This window comes from Hyaena hyaena, unplaced genomic scaffold (assembly GCF_003009895.1).
Source record: "Hyaena hyaena isolate Hyena2069 unplaced genomic scaffold, ASM300989v1 scaffold_40, whole genome shotgun sequence".
Lineage (NCBI taxonomy): Eukaryota > Metazoa > Chordata > Mammalia > Carnivora > Hyaenidae > Hyaena > Hyaena hyaena.
The window spans coordinates 4,680,242-4,703,228 of record NW_024080672.1 but is presented as its reverse complement, the minus strand read 5'-3'; the positions used below and the strand labels follow the sequence as shown (position 1 = coordinate 4,703,228).

General features: G+C 36.6%; 1 protein-coding gene across 1 annotated transcript in view; it reads right to left on the bottom strand.

Annotated features, from left to right (window-relative positions):
* Nucleotides 1–4,270: 4,270 nt before the first annotated feature.
* ZNRF2 (zinc and ring finger 2) overlaps nucleotides 4,271–22,987 on the bottom strand; it is a 93,721-nt gene continuing 75,004 nt past the window's right edge. The window contains exons 3-5 of the mRNA XM_039229880.1: nucleotides 19,797–19,902; nucleotides 12,532–12,611; nucleotides 4,271–9,336 (exon numbers count right to left, since the gene is read on the bottom strand). Coding sequence (XP_039085811.1) covers nucleotides 12,554–12,611; nucleotides 19,797–19,902 — 164 coding nt within the window. The 3' untranslated portion in view covers nucleotides 4,271–9,336; nucleotides 12,532–12,553. The remainder of the gene's footprint in view (nucleotides 9,337–12,531; nucleotides 12,612–19,796; nucleotides 19,903–22,987) is intronic.

The window sequence follows — 22,987 nt, the reverse complement described above, 5'->3', positions numbered from 1 at the left end:
GAGAGAGAGAGAGAGAGAGAGTCCCAAGCAGGCTCCCTGCTATCAATGTCAAGTCCAATGTGGGGCTCAGTCTCACAAATCGTGAGATTATGACCTGAGCTGATATCAAGAATCAGACACTTAGCCAAGTGAGCCACCCAGGCACCCCAAGGCCTTAGTAATTTTTTAAAAAACTGTCTTCCCTTCCTATCTCCCGAGTTGATCTAACGTTCGGCCAAGTGTTAAGGATTACAGACTCACGGGGCTCCCACAGCTGGGGAAGGCAGTGCCTGTCTTCCCACTGCCATCCTTGTGCATCAACTCCCTGGCAATTCCACCACTGACACCCTTTCACACAGTGCTTGGGCGCAGAATTCCCACACAACCCAGGGAGTGTCTTACTGGATACAGCTCAGACTTCACTACTGGGAACACTCAAAGCTAGATTTTGAAGAGTCTGTTTTGTGCATGGGCGTTTGGTTGGACAAGTTTCACAGTTTAAGCATGGATGTGGTGCCACGTTAACTACTGCTAGAAGGCCTGAAACTCATGCAACTGTCCCCACAGAGCTCAACACCGGGGGCAATTCATCAGCACTGCTCCCAATTCCTGTGGGTCATCACGAACATACCAACTCGGTTATTTGGAGCTTGTGCGTTCTCACCCAAATGCTGCAGTCGCAACAAAAGCTAGTGGTATCTGGGAAAGCAAACAAAGAGATTCCTTAGACCATCAACCTTTTCAAGGTATTTCCAGCCTCTTTCATGGAAAACATTAAGAAACTCTGACTCCATTGAGTAACGACATAGGACTAGCTCACGCACAGTCCTTAATTAACTTTCTGAGACCCAGGTCTTACCAAGACCTTTAAAAATATTTAGGCGAGGACAGATTGGAATGGAAAACCCAACTCCCAGGCTCATAGAAGACCTATCAGCCATTGGTCACATATGCACTTAAATGCCGCTCTTTCTGCATACAGATGTGGTATAATATAAAATATACATCAGGTTTCAAAGACTGAAAAAATATCTAAAAAATCTCACTGATAATTTCTATACTGATTATATGCTAAAATGACAGTAGTTTGGATATTTAAAGACTCTAAGGCCTTTAGCATTCACAGTGACTGAGCTCCAAAAATGATGAACTGTATACTGTTTGACTTCCTTGATGGGTATCCTCTGACTATCTGGATAATGAATACCCTTACCATTTACAGATTTAATAATGTTTCAATTATAAACGAGCTACTTTAAAAGGTTACGACCATTATTTGGTATTTTTCTGAAATATAAATTTGCATTAACAATGAACAGTTTGTTTTCAGTTATCCAGACACTAAATTATCAAGCTGATCAGAAAGGCTTTACGTCTTTTATTTTGTATGTTCACTTATTTTTGAGACAGAGAGCGAGCGAAAGACAGCAAAAGCAGAGGAAGGGCAGAGAGAGTGGGCGCAAAGGATCCAAAGTGGGCTCTGTCCTGATAGCAGAGAGCCCGATGCGGGGCCTGAACTGATGAACTGTGGGATCATGACCTGAGCCGAAGTCAGTGGCTTAAATGAATCAGCCACCCAGGTGCCCAAAGGATTTAAGTCTTAAACTTGACTTTGCTGTATGAATTTTTTGTCAAGTACTTTTTAACTCTCATAAAATAATGAACTTGAATTCATAAATTCATGGAAAAGAACCAGAGAAATAAGGCACTATATGGCAGAATGGTCTTATAATTACAGCATCAGTAAGGTATTGCAGAAAAATTTTTTTCATTCTGTTTTATGTGAGAAATCAAATCTTAAGTCATGCAGTAATGTTTATGAATTTTTTTTTTTTTTTTTTTACATTTTAGGACAATTCTAAGGTGTTAGTTAAGTTTCTATTATTCTCACACATCTTTCTTTGTAGGAATTCCTGGTCTAGGAAGTTCCAAGTTATCTACAGGTACATCTTTGAACCAATTTGGAGAAATCTGTGAAAGTTTGGTGTTACTACAGATATGTTGTATCTGTACGGACTCCTTGACCCATTATAATACAAGGATGTCTCAAGGTTTCTGCTGCTTCTCCAGGAACTAAATATAAGCTTATCAGTCATCTTTTTCTGTCTGCTAAACAAAGATAAGCACAGTGCACCCACTGGCAACCCATAGCCTTCCAGAAACTAAGAAACCTCTTTTGGAATATTCTACTTCCAACAATAGCTTATTTCTGTCGTGAATGTCTGAGAAGACTGGCATAATGAAAAGAGTTTGGGACAAAGGAAGTAGAGAGACAACCTCATGAATGCTTTAGGATACATTCCAGCATTTCACTACACAAAGCTGGGAAAGTATGGCCCTATTCCAATAGGAATCTAATGTTACGGGGGAATATGGGGGGGGGGGTGGCTGGGAGAAGCCCAACTCAACCAACCTAGAGGCCATTGCACTAGCTCAGTGTACCCTATTTATCACACACTTACTGACCCTTCTAATGGTGTTGGCAACATTTGTGTCTAGACAATTCCTAAACACACACACACACACACATTCTCTCTCTCTCTCTCTCTCTCTCACACACACACACAAACTTGCCAACTATTCCTATCTGGCTTCTCTCTCAAGTCTCTGCCTCCCATTTCAGACCCAATTTCTTTGTGTTAGAGTTGGGGATCTTTATCTCTGGCTCTCCAGGAGAGATTTCTGGCATAATTACCTTTCCCCAAGTGGAGACACTCTGTCCTTAAGAGTCAACCCTTCAGGGCTGTGGGCAAAGTACAGACGGAAGTTGTCCTGGTCTTGTCCTTCAGCCCTCACATCCAAGTGACTAAGACGAGTTCATTGTACTCTGAACTTTCAAGTCCTTCCATCGTTCTTTTTCCTACTGTCATCTCTTTGGTTTTGCCCCTCATTTTCTTGCTTGAACTGCTATAAACTTTCCAACACAGTCTCTCTGCCTCTAGTTTCATTATGCTGTATGGGTAAATCTGTCCTTTTCCTGCTTAAAGCCTTGTAGTCTGGGACCTATATCCCTTTGTGATTTGCCACCTGCTTACCTCTCTAGACACAGCAACTCTCCAAGAATGTCCTGATTGTGCGTGCTATGGTTTCTGCCTTATGCTTACTTCCCACTCCTCAAGTCCCTTTATCCGTATCCCCTGGGGCTGTGTATGATCTATTTGTTCTTAAAAGACTTCACCATTCTCTTTCTTGGTCTCATGACCCATGGTCTAATGATCATATACACCTGGTGAATATGTCTATATCAACAATTATTAAGATTTGCTGTATGCTTGCTTACTTATTTGCTTCACCCACTAAAGCTTAATTAAGGTCTTAAAGGCTAACTATCTTGGATTTCTGTATTCTTGGTCCGTAACAGTCCCTAGAACCAAGTATGCTTAAAACATACTTGCTGAAAGAGTCAATCTTTTAGCAGGAAGGAAGAACAGAATCTACAATGTCCTCTATTATATACATAGGTTTCTTAAACACATCAGCTAAAGTCTAAGACATTACTCCTACACCTCAGGACTGAAGGGAATAACAAAAATTATTTACTTATAGATGGGCACAAATATTTTTATCTTTAATAACCACTAACATTATTAAGTGCTTGCTGTGTGTCTCGTGCATACATGTACCTTCCCAATTAATCCTCACAACCACCTTGAGGTAGGCAATAGTTTTACCTCTTTTTATAGGCAAAGGCAAGGCACAGAGAAGTTAAGCATCTCGCCCAGTGTCACGAAGATAGCAAGACTAGGCAGCAAAATTGGGCAGCCCCAGGACCCTTGCTATTAACCACTCTGCTACAGAGCTCAATACCTCTTACATATGATGAAAATTGTGCTTCAAAAGATCAATTACTCCTTTTTCAAAAACATAATGAAATGTTGCTAAATACAATCTAAATTTTTATAGTTATGATTACACATTGACAGACCACCCCTCCCCCCAAAACTTAATAGCTCTATTACAATCATATTTCAATTAAAAAATTTACAAATAGGTTTCACAGTAGAAATTTCAAAGTACATTTTTACTTATGGTTAAGGTAATGAAGACCTCTTTCTTTGTTCATTACCACTATGGAATTTCTTAAGCTATTATAGACTTTTAACATAACAGCTGTATAAAAATAGATAAAGAAATTGTGACATCAGTTAATTCATGGTAACCTTTCAGCAATCAGATATTCTGTTTTATTATAATATACCGTCAACTTCTAGACATTACAGTGGATATGACAAATTTCCTTGAAAGCATTCCCTTATTTTATATTTCTAAATAACAGGATAATTTGGCAAGATCATTTGGAAGTTTTATTTATTAAAATATCAATCATGAATTGTTCCACTTTAGTTCAGAACATATGAATACAAGTTGTTCCTAATACATTTTCTAGATTTCTTGTGATGGATGCTTTTGACACCTTATTTAACAGGAAAATACTTTCTAATAGAGGAAATTAACAGGTATTACAGAAGAGTTGTTGAAACCATGAACAAACCAATGGAACTGTATCTGTTATTACTGTGATGTTTGGAAAAAAAAAAGATACTCATATAATCACTGGAAAGAAAGAAAATGTAATGGACTTCTGTAATAAAGACCAATACCATCAAACTCCAAAATCTCTTTTGACCTCCCTATAGGGTCTGTTAACTGTATTATATGCACACACGCGCTCAAAATGCTAATGGCTAATAACATAACTTTTTCAAGATGCTAGCACCAGATTCACTGGTAATAGGGCATAGGCAGAACTGTAAGTTTATAAACATAAACCATCAGTACCTGTCCATCTGAGCATATCAAAGCAAAAAGGCAGGCATGAGAATTTAATAATAGGAGAAATCAGTCACTTCTGACTCTAAGACTTGCAATCCTGACAGAGGCCTCAAGTCCAGGGCGGAGCTAAGAAGCACAATGCTGGTTAATATAATACTGCACTATTACTTTAAAATTTTTCATTTCTGAGATGTGAGTTTATGCCATATTGCTCTTTGCCTCTCTATAGACAACCAACAATTCGTCTTATTATTAGCCGTTGGTCTAAAATTAATGATGGCTTAAAATCTGAAAATACACCAACTGCCCTAAGCATAGCAATATTGCATTTTCAGCTAAAACGTCAGAGTAACATATCTGGTTTTCTTCAATGCCTTTAGTTCTTTCCAGAGAATCATCTTAACTTCAAAGACCAGAGATTTCCCATTCAATTCAGGAATTCTGTGATTTAAAAGGAACGTTCAGTTTCTCAGCTTAAACACAACATTCCCAGAATATGGCACTCAAAATTATTGCCTGAGTAAATTATTACCAAAAGTTTTACCTATTCGGCAGTTCATGAATAAGAATCGCTACTAGGAGTGTACCAAGTAGCAATTTCCTCTAAAAAAAACAAAAAACAAAAAAAACCCAAGTAGCAATTTAGTTTCAGAATGGAAAGGTCTGGATAGAGAGTAGTAGAACGGTAAAATATAATTTAACTACTGTCATTCACAATATCATAAAGAAAAATCAGAAATTACACACTTCAAAAAAAAGAGGGGGTAATAGGTCAAAGAAAATATTGGCATGCTAGAATTTTTTGTTTTACTTAGAAAATATCTGTACAAGAACAAGAGACACTTCACATTTAACACATTGTCAATATGCATTGAGTTTACCTCAGGATACATCCAATGACAAGAAAATGGCCCAAATGAACTAGATTTCCTGCAGCTCACAGACTGTACTCACAATTAACTAGCAACATTTACAATGTTCCCAATAATCTGATTTCTATGGAAACTCCTCTGTGAAAAAATCAGATGATGTGGATATTATCACTGCATAATAATGATGTCAATCAGACAGTAAATTCAATTATTCTTTAATTTTAAAAGAGTTTCATGCTTCATTCATGTAGTTTATTGTCAGGAAATTTCCCTTCTTCAACTCTCCAAGTTAGTAAATAAAATTAGGTAATATTTACGTTTAATTTACTGTCTTTTTCATTTAAAGACAGGTCTCTTAGGCTTGCTATAGTATGTTAATTTAAATGATTGCTCTTAAACTTCACTATACCCAAACTGAGAAAGTAAATAAAATAAGCTTTGAAAAGGAAATCTGCCATTTTCACGAATACATTTGTGAACCTGAAATCTTTTCAAAATACGCATTGAAAATATGCTGACGGTGATACTCAGGCATTTTGGGCTACATTCTAATAAAGTGTTTGGTGGGTGAGAACCAAAATAACTGTTTATCACTTAAAAAAAAAATACAAGATTTGCACGAAGAAACCAAAACCCATATGGCGTGCACCAGTTAACAAAGTGGCCTCTTAAATGCTGTTCAGCTACCACAAAAAAATCAGTTACAGAATCCGTTATTTATATTTCAATCACAAACTCTGCTCTTAAAAAACAATCTATATCGGATTTATGACCAGATCTAAAAAACATAGGTTAAGCCTAGGTTTAGCTAATTTCTCTGGCAAAAAGTCAAAAGATAAAGTAATTTTACTCTCTCTTATACATTCTGGCAGTAACAAAATTCAAACAGCCAGATCCAAGTAAAATGAGTCAAAATTGGCAATGAACCCATTAGGGAGAGTGGCACTAACGTGAAATTTCAGAACATATTGCTTTCTATATACGCAAGTGCGATCTCATTTGAAAACATGTATTTACAAAGATTCTAGAAGGCTATCACCAGCTTGATAGCTAGGTTTTCAATCTTTATTTTGTCTCTGTAATATTCAGTGGTCAGTAGTTTCAAGCAATACATTTAAATATCTAACGTGATTTTTATATCCTACTTACACTATTCAGTGTCCACATAAAGATATACAAATATTGTAAGTGACATTATGTAAAATATTTTCCAGAGTAGCGACTTTGACTGTGAATGAGAACCAGAGCATGTGGGCTACAAAAACATTTTCTTTTCAATTCCTAAATTCTTCCTCCTAGGGAGTCACTGATGGAGACTGACCTTAAATTAGAAAATGCAAACCTCTGTCAATTTTAACACAAAAGGGACTGCTTTAAACAGATTTTAAGTAAATACTGTTCTAGACAAATATAATAATCAAGTAGCACTTGACACTAACAAACACTGAACTTTCTTCTGCTGTAGAGGCTGCAGTACAGAACTGTAGGACAGTCACAGGCTGAACGACAGAGGCTGATAGGGTACAGGACACAGAAGGGAAAGAACTAAGGTCTATAAAAATCAAAAAGTCCATGAGTAAATCATATCAGAAAATCAACTTCCAGGAGAATATTAATATGTCACTCCCACAAGCCAGAGTTAACCTTTGCCTTGAAGAATGGAAGACAAAACAATTCTTACCATAACAATATACCAGTAGTAGAAAAAAAATCAATCATTCACAGAATATTCTAAGAGGTCTTTTCCTGGGGTGGGTGGGTACGTGTATTATGTGTGGAACTTACAAAATTAAAACTGAAACAAAATGGATTCACACTAAGATTTCATGATAACAGAAGAAAACTGAAGGAAGGAAGATTCTCCTTGAGCGAAGAGGATTTCCCATAACTGGTTTAAAGAGCACCTATGAAACCGTGCTGTCAGCTGTCACAACTGAGGTTTGGGACATTTCTGTCAACTGCAGCATGACAAAAGGCATTTCACAGCATAACTTTAGGGAAAATGTTATCTGGCCTGGAATCGCACGGGAATCACACGGAAAGCAATGAGAAACTCTTTCAATTGTTTCTAAAACACCAATTTTGCTGGGTAGCAGCAGTTGCTCCTGTACGTGCCCTTTCAATAAACAAAAATAGGAAACAGAAGCAGAATAGGGAAAAAAATTTGAGACTAAGAGTAGCAGCATTAAATAGAAAAGCAAATACTTAAATACATTAAAGAAAGCTTAAAATAAGGAAACAGTACTGTGCAACTTTCAATTATACCAAGTAAAGTGCACTGTTTAAATATTCACTGATAACATTTCCCGTTTGTTGAAAATACAAAATCTACTTATTGGTATCTTTTTAGATCAAAAAAAAAAAAAAAAAAAAAGACATTCACTATTGTAGCCCTGATAGCTCTCTTCCAGTATTTTTTAACCATTCAGATGTATTTTGTGGGAATATTTATTCACATAATTTTGCTTAATACATTTCTTTCTACACATGACTGAATTTAAAACTCTCTATAACATTTGCAATTACAGTAATAACACATTAATAAATTATAAATTAACAAAATCTTCATATTTGCTTTAAAAAGTCATTTATCAAACACTAACTTCCAGAGTATCTGGAAAATTAAAGATGCAAATTGCTATATATCTGGCATCCCAATTAAATTGTGATTTTTAAAAGTATATAAAATGTCCCTCAAATTATTCCAAGTCCCACTCAAGAAAATTTTATTTTACCCTTTTCATAAGTGACGAAGTTTGCAACCTGCTAAACATTCTACCCGAATGTGGGAAAACGGTCTGGAGATGCAAAGCACAATAAAATAACTATATGAAAAAACCAACACAAATACCCGTTAAAACAAAGTTATTATAGCTGGCAGCGCTTAAAATTGGTAATCTGTATTTTTTTAAAAAGTTGCATAGCTGCAAGACGATTCATTACTGATTAACTACTGAGCAGTTTTACTTAAGAGCAAATAATGCATGTAATAAATTGGAATTCAATAAACAATCTTAGACTTCGTTCATTAAAATGTAATTATGTGACCTGATTGACTCTTTGGACTGCATTCTGATCATGTTAAACCTTGACTTTAATATACTAACATATGTCAGCTCTCCTATGCAGAGGTCCATTTTCCACTCTTGGGGGAAAAAAATAGAAGAACTTGAGATCATGGTCTACATTCAGAGAATGTTTTACTGCTTGATTACATTTCTTGGTTTCACATTTAAGACTTTAATTTAGAGGAAGTACATTATGTGGTCTTCGGTTTAAGAACAGATGAATACAGAAACATCATGTCGGGGAAAATAAAGTAACCCCAAACAAACAAAAAAAAAACAAGTCAAACATAACTTAGTTGCGCAGCACTAGAGAACTTAATAAAATCGGCTTTCAAATCAGTTAACTTTGGCGTCTGAATACAAAATGTTTATCAGTATTACCTACATAGATGACTAGTAAGGGATGTGCAGCATTCTCAAAATCCCTGTGTGTCCTCTATATGCATGTTTGGTACTCCGAGTTCTGTGGCATCCACCCTCTCTTCGGCAGGCTTTTTCCCTGTGGGACTGTCCATCTCTGCATCACCCTGTCTCACAGAACTCAGATTCCTGGCTGAGTATGCCTGCAGTTTTGTTTTTCTCTTTCCAGAGACAGATCCTCATCTCCTCTCAGGGTTTCAAGCATCTTGAAAAGACAAGAAGACCTGTGGAGAAGCAGACACGTGAAGTCCAAGATGCAGTTCAATATGCGAGTACAAATCAAAACACAGCATCCGTTTCCCCAGAAACACTGCTATTAGTGGCTGTGAATTTTCAGACACTTACTATCTAAAAACTCGCAAAATTAGTGTTCTGCAGAACAGATAAAGGACACAGTAGGCCCAGTTAAAGCTTAAAATAATCACAAAAAATAATCCACCACATAACAATCATTCCCCCTCCATAATTATGACCCCACCAGAGCACAGAAAACACACACACACACACACACACACACGTACACACACACACACACACTCTCTCTCTCTCTCTACCTATACACCTATTAATCTTTACCAAATAATTAAAAACATCAAATAAAAATGGCCTTAGACAGTCCTGTATCTCTCTTTTGGGCTATCCATCAAATCCCTATGCTGAAAAATATCAGGAATGTTGCATGTGTTGCTACATATTTTTTTTGAATGTTTTAACAAGAATACTCCTTAAACCCATACATTTAGGGGCTCCTGGGTGGTTCAGTCGGTTGAGCACCTGACTCTTGGTGTCAGCTAAGGTCACATTCTCAAGGTTCATGAGTTCGAGGCCTGTGTCCAGCTCTGTGCTGACAGCACAGAGCTTGCTTGGGACCCTCTCTCTCCCTTTCTCTCTCTAGGAATAAATAAACTTTAAAAAATATTTTTTAAAAACCCGTATGTTTAATCGGGGACAACAAAAGGGATAGGAGGAATTTATCATTTGACAAATAAAAGCAGTTAGTATAGGAGCAAAAATATTGAAGAGTCAAGACATTCCATGTCTACACATTCTGAAAAATGACTCTTCAAGACCCATAGAGACAGATTCTATTGATTTCTAAAGTTTCTAAGGCAGCTGCTACCAAACTCAGGTTCTATATACAAAAAGAAAAAAAAAAACAATGAAAAGACAACAATGAGACATGGGTAACGGAACTGAAATGTTGTTTACAACCAATATGTATAATGACTATGAGATGAGACATATGTTCCTTATACCCCAAAAGCTCATTGCGACACTAAAGGAATTTAGCTGATGAGATCATGAAATAGGTTTTGAATTTTATTTTTTAGAGTTTATTTAGAGAGAACGAGCGAGCAGGGGAGGCACAGAGAGAGAAAGAGGGGGAGAGAGAATCCCAAGCAGGCTCTGTGCTGTCAGCGTAGAGCCTGACATGGATTCCATCTCATGAACGGGGAGATGACGACCTGAGCCAAAATCAAGAGTTGGTCGCTTAACTCACTGATTCACCCAGTTGCCCCAAAACTTTTTTATAAAATAAAATTCTTAACCACAAAATTCCACCTCACACAGAAAAGTTTACTGCCTATAGAAGACTAATTTTACCTACAGGTGAAAGATGCAGACATAATACCCTGGTGTGTAAAACACTAAGGTAAAAATTTCATTTTATTAGCACTGGTTTTTAGTACTTCTCTTAAAATGCTTCTACAATTTTGGCTATAGTTTTAATTTATTGGCCCAGATATAAGGTTACACTGAAGATATTTCAAAGCATCCTCCTCTTCAAAAAACCTTTTCACAGCCAAACAAAAATATTTATGCACATATATTCAAAATATCCATCACCACACTTTCTTTACATGGCAATCGTCCCAGTTCATACTTCAAACGTGTCAAAGTGTGGTCTGCATCAGCTCACAGTAGAAGGTCCAAAAGCTGACAGTCCTCTCGTATCCTACAGTTCACCAAGGCTTTCACATTTTACATGCATAACCCTCCTGTAATTGTGACGGAGGCCTCACTTAATGCTGCAGTTCTTACTTTGGTTGCTATGGTGGCTATTAAGTTACCTCAAATCTCCTGTCGATATTCTAATCTGCTATTAAATTATCTTCAGTAAGAGCAACTCTCTGCTTGTTTCCTGTCTTCGGTCTTAGCCATTCAGAAAAGACTTGTCGGTTACCACCTTAAACCTCTGAACACAGAGGCTCAAACTCCTGAAACAATTCCAGGATTCGCTAAAATGTTAGGCCTTGATGTAAAATCCCAATGTCTTTCTCCAAGTCTTCTCATAAAAACCTTTCACATATATGAAGGTAGCATTTAACTATTTTTTTTTTCAAACTCAAATGAGCTCACATCATGGAAATATGGAAAAAAGCAATAGTCAAGTGTGGTTATCGTTCAATTCACTGAACATTTTTAGATAATGCAGAATAATGAATAAGCTAAATCAGCAGGCTAAAAAACAAATTCTGTATCTGGTTTAAAATTCAGTGGTTTTTATTTCCTCCTACTGTATGGACAGGCACTTTATTACATGCTGAGGATACTAAGGTGAAAGATTAAGTTAAATGAATAACTGCATGATGCAACATTTTGAAGAAAATGCTCCCTACCTAATAACAACAAAATAGCTAAGAACACAATTCTTGGAGACAGTGTTCCTGGGTTCAAATCCCAGTTTTACCAGGCAACTAGGCTTGATAAGTCAGGTTTCTTAACCTCTCTATAATTGTTTCCTCATCTATATAATGGGAATAGCAAGAATCCTGAGTTCCAAAGGTTGTTACAGTACTTAGAATGAGTTATTAATAGATGTAAAATGCTTATTAGAACAATGCCTGGCACATAATAATGCAAAATATATGCTAACTAATTATGATTATAATTATACTATATTGCATCACCTAAGAATATACTTGTAAAATGAGGGATAAGAGTACAGAAATTGATTCTGTTTGGTAAATGCATGACCCTGGATTACTGTGCCTATTGCTTCTTAAAGTCATGGAATTAATTACTTAGGTCTTCAGGCTTCTCAGTGGTAAAAAAAAAAAATGGGGCAATATGTACTAATATGTAGTACATGAATCAAGTAATATACCGACCATATAATTCCTGGGTTAATGCACTAAACTAAAATTAAATAAGCCAATGTGTACCAAGAATGGAGAAGTTACTCAATATAGGACTTTCTTCAGGAATTAGCAAAGTTGTTTTCTATGTATCTTTTCGTGTGGGTTTTCTATATAGTAGCCGAACACAATGTCTGGAATACACACACACACACACGCAGACACACAGACAGACACACACACACGCTTCAATAAATGAGTAAGTAAAAATGGTGTCAGAGAATGTATTACTCAGGTCACAATTTAAAAAGCAATTAGAACAGAAAAAGGGAGAATTACCTATAAAACAGGAAGCTGATGCTTAATCTGAAGGGTGCTCCGGGCAAGATCTATTTACTTCAAACCATTCATCTATGCAGCTAGAAAAGAATAAAACCAGAAAAACTGAAACACTTATGCTTAAACGCTTATGCTCAATTTTTTATATCTTGACGGCCATAATAAAAATTCTTACTTTTTGACTTAGTATCTTTCCAGGGGGGGGAAAAAAAATCAGTATTTTAAATGATCATATTTGGCATATACAGGTAAGTGATAAGGAGCTGTTTATTACATTTTGATTATTTACTTATCCTTTAAGTTTATTTATTTTGTTTTTAAAATAATCTCTACACCCAATGTGGGGCTCAAACTCATGACCCTGATATGATCAAGAATGGCATGCTCTTCCAACTGACCCAGCCAGGTGCCCTATATTTTGATTATTTAAAGAAGTTAAGAAACTAATCTCTGAAAAATTATGCTATAGAGTACTTTAAAGATTAAATAGATCAACCATTACACCAAAAGCAAATCTGAAAACCTATGACTTTACCAGTATTCAAAATTAGTGACAAATCTGGACAGATACTTCTCTCTCCAAAATAGTCATTCATTCATGCAAATATCAATCTGTTCATGCCACCTATCAGTGTAATCAAAAGCAGCTTTTAAATTCTAATTCCTGACAATACTGCATCACCTTTTAAATCTTTTTTCAATGTTTATTCATTTTTGAGAGAGAGAGAGAGAGCGCACGCAAGTTGGGAAGGGACAGAGATAGGGAGATTCAGAATCTGAACGAGGCTCCAGGCTCTGGGCTGTAAGCACAGGGCCCAAAACATGGCTCGAACTTGTGAACTGTGAGATCATGTCCTGAGCCAGTCAGATGCTCAACTGACTGAGCCACCCAGGTGCCCTTACATCACCTTTTAAAAGACTATATTTATGTGAGTATTGAATACTTATTTTGATTCTCTCCCACCCTACAATACATACACGTAAATAAGTATACCATCATGCACTTGCATTCATAAAGTATTTCATGATTTTATTGGAAGTTACATACTACGTTGCATATAATTATCCTCATTGTAAATCTGCATTTGTCAATGTAGTAGCCACAAGCCACGTATGGCCATTGAAATTCATTATGATTTAATAAAAGGAAAATACAGTTCCTCAGTCACACCAACACATTTCAAGTGCTCAAAAGCCACATGGCTATTTGCTCCTCTATTAGCACAGATACAAAACATTTTCATCACTGCAGAAAGTTCTTTTTCACTGTGATAAATGGTAAAGCCTCGATAAGGCTACGTAACTTGCCCAAAAGCTAAGAAGTTACTCAAGCAGAATTCAAACTGCTCAACACGCCCACTGATGTGTCAAATTTGCACATGCCACAAAGCTAGTAGTAGGCATGGTCAATATGCTTACAGGTAAAATTAGTATTTGTCACTCTCACATCCTGACAGGATAGGCTGGTAAGTAAAAATAATGGACAAAATTAAACGGGGGGGGGAAAAAAAGTATTTCATCCACATAATATTCTTTCAAATATCTAAAATAATTTCTGTTGCCATCAAGACTTATGCGGTCGAAATAACCATGCCCAAATTGGCTTCTGACAAGGTTGTCAACCTGCTTTCTATCCTACTAACTTGGCTCTAGCGGTCCCCTGGTCTACTGGAATACCCCTTTAAATGAAGTACTGAACAAAATACTCCACATGAATTAACAAGTCACAGTACCTATGTGATTTAAAATGGGCATTTCTTTATTTTACAGCAATGTAATTTCGGCTCATACTGAGAAATTAATCATTTAAAACCCAGGGTCCTTCTCATGTAAATTGCTCTCAACCCACATTATTTGAAATATTACTATCCCTTCTCCCAACTCCAGCAGGAAACCACAACTCTGAATTTGGTGTTTTTCATTCTTGGATATTGTCTTAACCTATATAACTACATAGGTATATATTCCAAAACAACATTTAGTATTGTTTCTGTGTTTGAAATTTTATATAAACGCTATCATAAAGTATGCTTTTTCTAACTGTTTTTTTCAATCTGAGATTTACAACTGTTTTAATAAGTAAGGCTCTGGTTTTTACATTTTTGTTGTGTATAATATTCCATTAACATAAGCGTTACTGCGGTGTATGTATCCATCCTTTCAGTGATGGACACCCTGGAGGCCTAGCCTTAGGAGTGGAATTATGGAGTTGTAGGATATATACAGCACAGAGCTATTACAGAGCTATCCACCAAGGACCCCAGCTTACATCTGGATGTTTACTGGCATTTGGGGTTCTTTTTTTTTTTTTTCCAAACTGTTAACTTTTGCCAAATTTTCTATGCTTTTTCTTATAGGTTTGTAGGAAGTTATCATCCAGATACTTCAGCTATGATAGACACATTTTTGATGATCCTTTCTTTCTACAAAATCATACACTAAAAGTAACAGGGCTTATGGGAAAAACCATGTTAAAGGCAGACCACTCAACCAATACAACCTGGTAACCAGAACAAAGATGTATTTGTTCCAAATAATTAAGATAGCACTATAAATAGAGGATTTTTTTTTCTAAGCTATAAACCTTGACCTAAAGAGGACTAAGGAAGGATTAATATGGAGACAAAAGCCTAACGCACAAAATCTGAGAACTATGCATGAAGTAAGTACTTCCAAAAAAAACCCGTGGCCTAACTCAACTGGGTGTAAAAACATTCAGTGGACTGGTATCCTTTTATAAGAGCAGGCACACTTCATATATGGGGGTTCAGTTCCAGACCAATGCAATAAGGTGAATATTACAATAAAAGGAGTCAAATAGTTTTGGTTTTCCAGTGCAGTTCAAAGTTATGTCCACACTTCAGTGTGCAAAAGCATGTCTTAAAAAAAATGTATGTACCTTAATTAAAAAAATACTTTACTGCTAAAAAAGACCTAACCACCATCTGAGTGTTGAGTCATAATCACTCATCACAGATCACCGTAAAAAATAAATAATGAAAGTCTGAAATACTGTGAGAATTATCAAAATGGGACACAGAGACACGAAGTACACAAATGCTGTTGGAAAACGGCACCACCACACTTGCTCTATGCAGGGCTGCCACCAACCTTCAATGTGTAAAAGACGCGGAATTGTGAAGCACGATAAAGCAAAGTGCAATGAAACAATGAAACAAGGTAACCTGCACCATATTTTCCCACGGCTTGCTTCCATGTATGCTTTCATCTGCTTTTATTTGTTGGAACAAAACATTAATGTGCTGAGAAATACTACGGATGAACCAATAAGGTCATCTCATACTGTCACGGTTTCTTCCACTTACCAGCTGCAGCGTGCTAACTGCATTACAGAAAGCTGCTGAAGAAGAATATTGTTTCAGATACTGTTCGTGTGTTAAAAACAACAACTTAGCCTGAGGTCTAGTTTTCTTTTACTTTTTCACAGTTTCCTGATGCAAAAAAAAGTTCTAAAATGTTAATATGGTCAAATTTGAGAACCATAAAGGAAGAAAGCAAGTCCTTCCAAAATAAAGCCTGTGGCCTAACAGAACTGGGTGTAGAAACATTCAGTGGATGGGTATCCCTATAGTAGCAGGCACACTTCATATATGGGGGTTCAGTTCCAGACCACTGATCAATTTCTCTTTCAAGTTTTTATGGGGGGTGGGGGAGGGTTTGTATCATAGCCCCCAAAATATTCCTTACCAAGAGGCCAAGAACATTTCTCTACATTCTTTCCAACATTTTGAAGATTTTGGTTTCCACAGGCATATGTTCAAACAGGAATTGATTCTTATTTCAAATATAAAATAAAGACTCAGATGTTGTTCTACATCAATAACCAACTGATCTCAGCACCATTCACTGAATAGTTCATTCTCTCTACTGCTGTAAGACTACCTCTGCCAAATTAATTTTTTCATTTACTTAACAAATATTTACATCATATCCATTATGTACCAGACTTTCTAAAATTTAACTCATTTCAAACCTTGTAACAACTCTATGAAAGTTGGTACTGTCGCCTCATTTTATAGATTGAAGGAGGGAAGAACTAAGTAACTTGATCAAGATCACACAGATTAGTGGAGGGGCTGGGATTTGAATCTTGGGAGGAAGAGTCCATGCTCTCATATATGTATGAGTGCTATGGGCTCTATTCCTATGTCCTTTCCACACATGTCTTAATTAACAGTCTTAAAATGTACTTGCATAGGGGAAGTCCCTGACCCAGCAGTTTTCTTCTCTGTGAATATGACTGTTCTTGCCATATGGACTCTTTGGTCCATGTATTTTAGAGTCAACTTGTCAAGTTACATTAAAAAAAAAAAAAAAAACAACAAAACTGGTTGAGCTTTGAATATGGGATATTAACAATATAGATTAATTTGTCATCTTTATGACACTGAGTCTTCCTATTCACAAGATGATACATCTCTACATTTTGGACCTTCTATATGGTCCAGTAAAGTTTTAAAATCCTTGTATCTTTTGTAGGATGTATTGTTAACAGCTTACTGCTATCGTAGTTTCTGTGGCTGCCAATGTTATTATTCTACAAAAAAAAAATGTTTTTATTTTCTTTTTTTCTTACTGAGCTATGAATGAGACTAATATTCACTTTGAGCTTGTATGTGACAACTCTGGTAAGCTGTTACTAATTTTAAGAGTTTATCTAACATTTATCCTTTTTGTTTTGAAATCATTAATACACAAGAATAGAATTTTACTGAATGTTTCCTCCCATTTATTGAGATAATATGGTCTCTCTCCTTTATTAACATGATATATTGTATATATAATAAATTTTCTAATCTTACAACATCTTTATATTCCTAGAATAAATCTAATTTAGTCATGAGGCATACCTTCAGATATGTACTTATGAATTTGATTTGCTAAAATGTTTCTGGATTTTTGCATTTATGTTCATAAATGAGAACTTTCCTTGTCTCATTCTGATACCAAGTTAATACTATTTTCATAAAATAAGTAGGAGGACCTACTATCTTTTCCTACTTTGGCTGGAGTTTAACAATTGTTAACATGGTGTTCTTTGGATGTCAGGTAGAACTTGCTGTCAAACCATCTCTGTAGGCCAGTTTTTCAGTTTTGGGGTTTTATTTTTTATTTTTATTTATTTTTAATTTTTTTACATTTATTTATTTTTGAAAGACACAGAAAGAGCACAAGTGGGGGAGGGACAGAGAGAAGGAGACACAGAATCTGAAGCAGGCTCCAGGCTCTGAGCTGCCAGCACAGAGCCCGACGCAGGGCTCAAACTCACAAACTATGATATCATGACCTGACATAACATAAATATATCTATATATTATATAAAATAATATGTATCTTGAATAACATGTAATAAAAATTATATTCTTAAGGAAATTGCCTGTTTTGTTTAAATCAAAAAGTAAATTTCTCACAGAATTCTCCATTTCTACTACATCTGATGAGTCATTCCTTCTTTTTAAAAATTTTTAAAAAATGTTTTTTATTATTGAGACAGAGAGAAACACAGCTTGAGTTGGGGAGGGGCAGAGAGGGAGACAGAATCCGAAACAGGCTCCAGGCTCTGAGTTGTCAGCACAGAGCCCGACGCGGGGCTCGAACCCACGAACCATGAGATCATGACCTGAGCCGAAGTCGGACGCTCAACCAACTGAGCCACCCAGGCACCCCGTGATGTGTCATTCCCATACTGTTCATTTTTTCCCCCTAGAGATGATCTTGTCAGAGCCTCCTCTATTTCATTAGTCTTCAGAAAACAAACTTTTGGCTTTGTTGGTCTCTAGTGTGTAATTGGTTTTTCCTTTTTTTCTTCTCTAACCTTTATTATCCTCTTGCTCTATTCTGTGTTTATTCATTTTTCTAAATTCTTAAGGAAGAACTTGGGTTTAATGATTTCCCCCCCCGCCCACTCTAACACAAGCCTTCCAAGGATCACTGTAGAAAAATGTCAAGAGTTTTCATTATTATTCAGTTCTGAGCGTTTCTAAGTTCCATTATGATTTCTTCTTTAATCCACAAGTTACTTAAAAGTATGTGTGGAGGCAATTCATCTTTTATTACTGACATCTAACAGTGGCCAGAGACCTGCTTTCTGTATCACGCCAATTTTTCATAGTTTGCTAAAACTTGCTTTATGGCCTGGTACATCAATTTCTGTATACATAATGTGTGCTTGAAAAGTGCTCTCTAATAGCCAGGTGCAGATACACATCCATGAGATAAACCTGTTAACTGTACTGGTAGATTCTTCTAGCTCTTGACTCATTTTGTGTATGTCTGCTTGACACAATGAGAACTGTGCTGAAATCTCTCACCGTGACATATTTGTCCATTTTTTTCTGACAGTTCTATAAATATTTTACCTTGAGACTAGGTTCTTGGGTTCACCAAAAACTGAATTTTAATACTTTTGTCATCATATCATACTAATAATATTTTTGCCAAAATTTATTTTATCTGATATTAATCTAGCTTTGTCAGTTTTCTTGTAGTTAATATTTGCCTGGACATAGTTTCCTATCTCTTCATTTTCATATTTTTCTATATCCTTATATTAACTGTGTTTCTCATCAACAGCACATCCCGATCCTTCAATCCCTTTTCAACTGGTGAGTTTGTTTCATTTAGACTTATTATGATGACTGATACTACATTTATTCTTGCCTCTTTATTATTTGTTGTGCTCTCTATGCTTTTCTCCACCCACTGCCTTTAAATAAAATTCTACTTTATTCCTTTCATTGGTTTGAAAGTTATAGTTTTCTATATTTTTGTGTTTACTTTAAATAGTTTTTTACCTCCAAATTTTCCTGTGATGCTCTGAAACCAACAATACTTCATGAGAATCCAGATGGGTGGTAGAGTCAAATAGACATGGCTAGAATCTCAGCCCTTCCATTTACTAGCCATGGGGCTTTGGAGAGATTTCCTATGGTCCCCTGGCTTAGTCCCTCAACTGTAAAATGAGATTATTACAAGGTGTACATGAGCTAGCTTAGCTAAGCCATTATGGACAATGTCTGGGTAAGAGTAAACATTTAACAAATGGTATATTTTTGGATACAAACATATTTGGGCTGAAATCTTAGTTCTAGCAGGGAAAAAAAAAGTCTGTTATTTTTTAAGAAATGGAGGGTGGGGGGGAGAGTTTCAATAAAGAAGAAAACTTTTCAGCCTTAACAATGTCTGAAACTTCCAGAAGCATCTCTGACTCTACTACAACTTGGGCCACATGGAAATAAACTTACCCTTTATGATATATGCATAGACAAGGCAGTCGTGCTATGGTATCTCCCTGCTGCAATTCTTCAAGGCATATTGCACACTCCCCAGTGTCTTTACTCAGTACATCCTCTGAGGAAAGAGAAAAATGAATTCAGAACAATAAAATCAAAAGAATTACGGGAACGTTAATTTACAGAGTGGTGACTGCCATATTTTGTCCAAGATACATAAAACTCAGCACCCATATTTGAAAGGTTATTCATAAGTCAGTGAATAATATTTACCATTACTTATAGACAGCATCTCTTAGTTCCATTTCACTGAGGGATTTCAGTAAAGCAAGAACAGTACAGAATTCTCCAACTTGCAAAGGAGTCTACTATAAAACTGTATCAGCAAGTCAGTTATTTGCAATCTGGAATCCATTTTCCTTCTCTTACTAATCAATATTAATTATTGCCAAAATAGTTAAAAAAAATTTAGAGTGTAATATGGCTGAAGAGACATGAAAATACTCTTATAATTTTTCAAATTCTAAAATAACGGGCACCTGGGTGGCTCAGTTGGTTAAGTGTCCAACTATCAGTTTCGGCTCAGGTCATGATCTCACAATTTCGTGAGTTCGAGCCCCGCATCGGGCTCTGTGCTGACAGTGCCAAGCCTGCTTGGGATTTTCCCTTTCTGTCTCTCTCTGCACCTCCCACCCCCATGCTGTCTCTGTCTCTTTCAAAATGAATACATAGACTTAAAAAGAGTGTCTTATAAAATTCTAAAAATAAACAGCAAAACTGGATTAAGTTAAAGAAATCACCCTGAATATGGTACTTTTTTAAAAGTCTGCTTAACTCATGAAAATCCAGATTCTGAAAGGTACTTGTGGAGATCTGAGGATTTTAGACATGCAACAATTCTTAATCCTTTTCCAGGACAACGCAAGGCCTACACCAGGCAGGAATTAGAGTGGCTTCCAGAGGGCTCTGCAGGATGTTTAAAATACCCGTACGGTAAATAAAGCCCTTTACAAAGCAAAAATTTCTTTCGGAAAAAAAGTTTCCCTCAATTTATGTTTTACACTGGAAATTTAAATATTTTATTAATGTTAAAGCTTAATTGTTACAAGGATCTTGCCTAACATAGAGTATGTTAGCCAGATACGCTTTGTAACTCTTTTTAAACGAGGAAGAACTAAAACATGCCATTACTGAAGAGAACGGAGAAGCGCCTCAATGTATGAGAATGTGTACCCAGCAAGTGGAGAGGATGGAAAGGTAAAGCAGGTACACACGATATGCATTTATGCCAGAAAGAAACAAATTACTGTTTTTAGAAATGAAAATAAAATAGGATGAAGAGAAATGACGACACCAGTCTCTATCGACATGCTGAACGACAGAGCAAGGTAGGAAAGTCCCTAAAATTAAGTATTCATCTGGTAGTCCCATACCTCTTAAAAAAACAATGAATTCAATTGTGCATATAGCTGTAGTCATTCCTTGTAGAAAGATTCATTCCATAGGTAGTAGTTCCTCCTTTGTTCATTCAGTTTGAGACCGCACATTAGGAGGAAACAGGACTCTATTGGGTCTATGCCAGCAGATGATTTACCGGTAAAGCTGGAGGGGTAACAGGGCAACTTCTGCACAAAAAGGCCTTGGCAAGAAGAGTTCATGTGTTCAGAATCTAGGGGATACGGCTGAGATGACTTTAGCTAACTGCTGGGCAGTTCCCAAGCTAAAGTATCACCATCCGAGATTCAACCAGGGTAAGTCCAGCCGGGTAAGCAGAAAATGCTGCTTGCTCGTGAACAGGCCCCTCTGGCATGCTATCCCCGTTTTTCTCTTCTTCACCCTGGAGGTGCTATCCCTCCCTCCACTCCTCCCACTCCAGCCCTGACTCCAAGTCTTTCTTCCTTTTCTTGATCTCCACTTTTCCCTTATGGGCCACTAGTTTGATGTAAAAAACCTAAGTAGTGGCTGCTAACTGGTACATTGGGACACACAAAATGAGGCCACTCCAGTTGGCCCCACCCGTGTCACAAATCTAAACCTACACCATCCTGCACTTATGGAAAACACTTCACTGTCACGGCAACCTAACACCAGTCACGGTCCTCCAACTTGGCTTTGGCTAGCTTACATTACCCTGGGCCAGAGGACCTGTTCGCCAGCCATGCCCCATTTTAGTGCTGCCTCCTCCAACATCCCATAAGAAAATACCTTGGGCAGCACTTGTGATGCACCGTACCCCTTCAATCCATGCATTTTTTCTCTCAAACGAAGTACATCAAACTCATTACTAAGCTGTTTTAGTTGTGCCATTTGACACTAAGATGATAGCAGTGAGAGGATGTGAAGGGAATAGGAAGAGATATTAGTAAAGGTCTGTAACTCCACCTAACATGGTACAGCCATAGCACAGATTTCTTTCACTACAAAGACGTACCGTAGCATTATAACAATGAGTCTAAGTTCTACAACAAACTTCAGAACGTCAATGATCACTTTTTACAAGCCTAAGACATTAATGATTACAACATGGACCATTCATTTATACACATGAGCAAATAAGAAAAATAAAGCACCACCATTAAAATGACAGAAACCAACTGTAAGATACATCTCATTTTCCAGAGCTGTTAAAGCAAGAAAAGGAAGTGCCTTAGAATTGGTGAAATATGGTATCACGTTTCTACCTTCTGGAATACTTTAACACTGCCTCTAGACTTAAGTCAAAATGAACCATATCATCTCAATTATCTTAAATTAAGCCAGTGAGACAGGTCAGGTTTTAAAAATTAAAGAAAAAGTATTACCTTATTTTTGCCATGTACTATGTAACAGACTGTCAACACCAAGTGAAAAGAACTCGAAATCCATTAAGTACAAGCTTCTGAATGCATTGTTCACAGAAAAATAACTGTCTTAAGAATACTTTCATGGTGACTCAGGACCAAGTTTCACTTCTTTATTACAAGAGGTTTTTAAAAATCTTTGAGTTGAGAAAACGTTAATATCTTGAAGGCCTTGGTTTTATCTTGTTTTTAAGCAAATTTATTTATAGTACAACAAAGACAAATATAATCTGCATATAATTAACATAATGGTATTTAAGAATATAATGTTATGCTTTGCAGGCACAAAGTTAGGAAAATCATTTTAGTTTAATCTAAACTGCCATATTCAAGTCAGCCATTTAATCATAAGCCCCCTAAGCC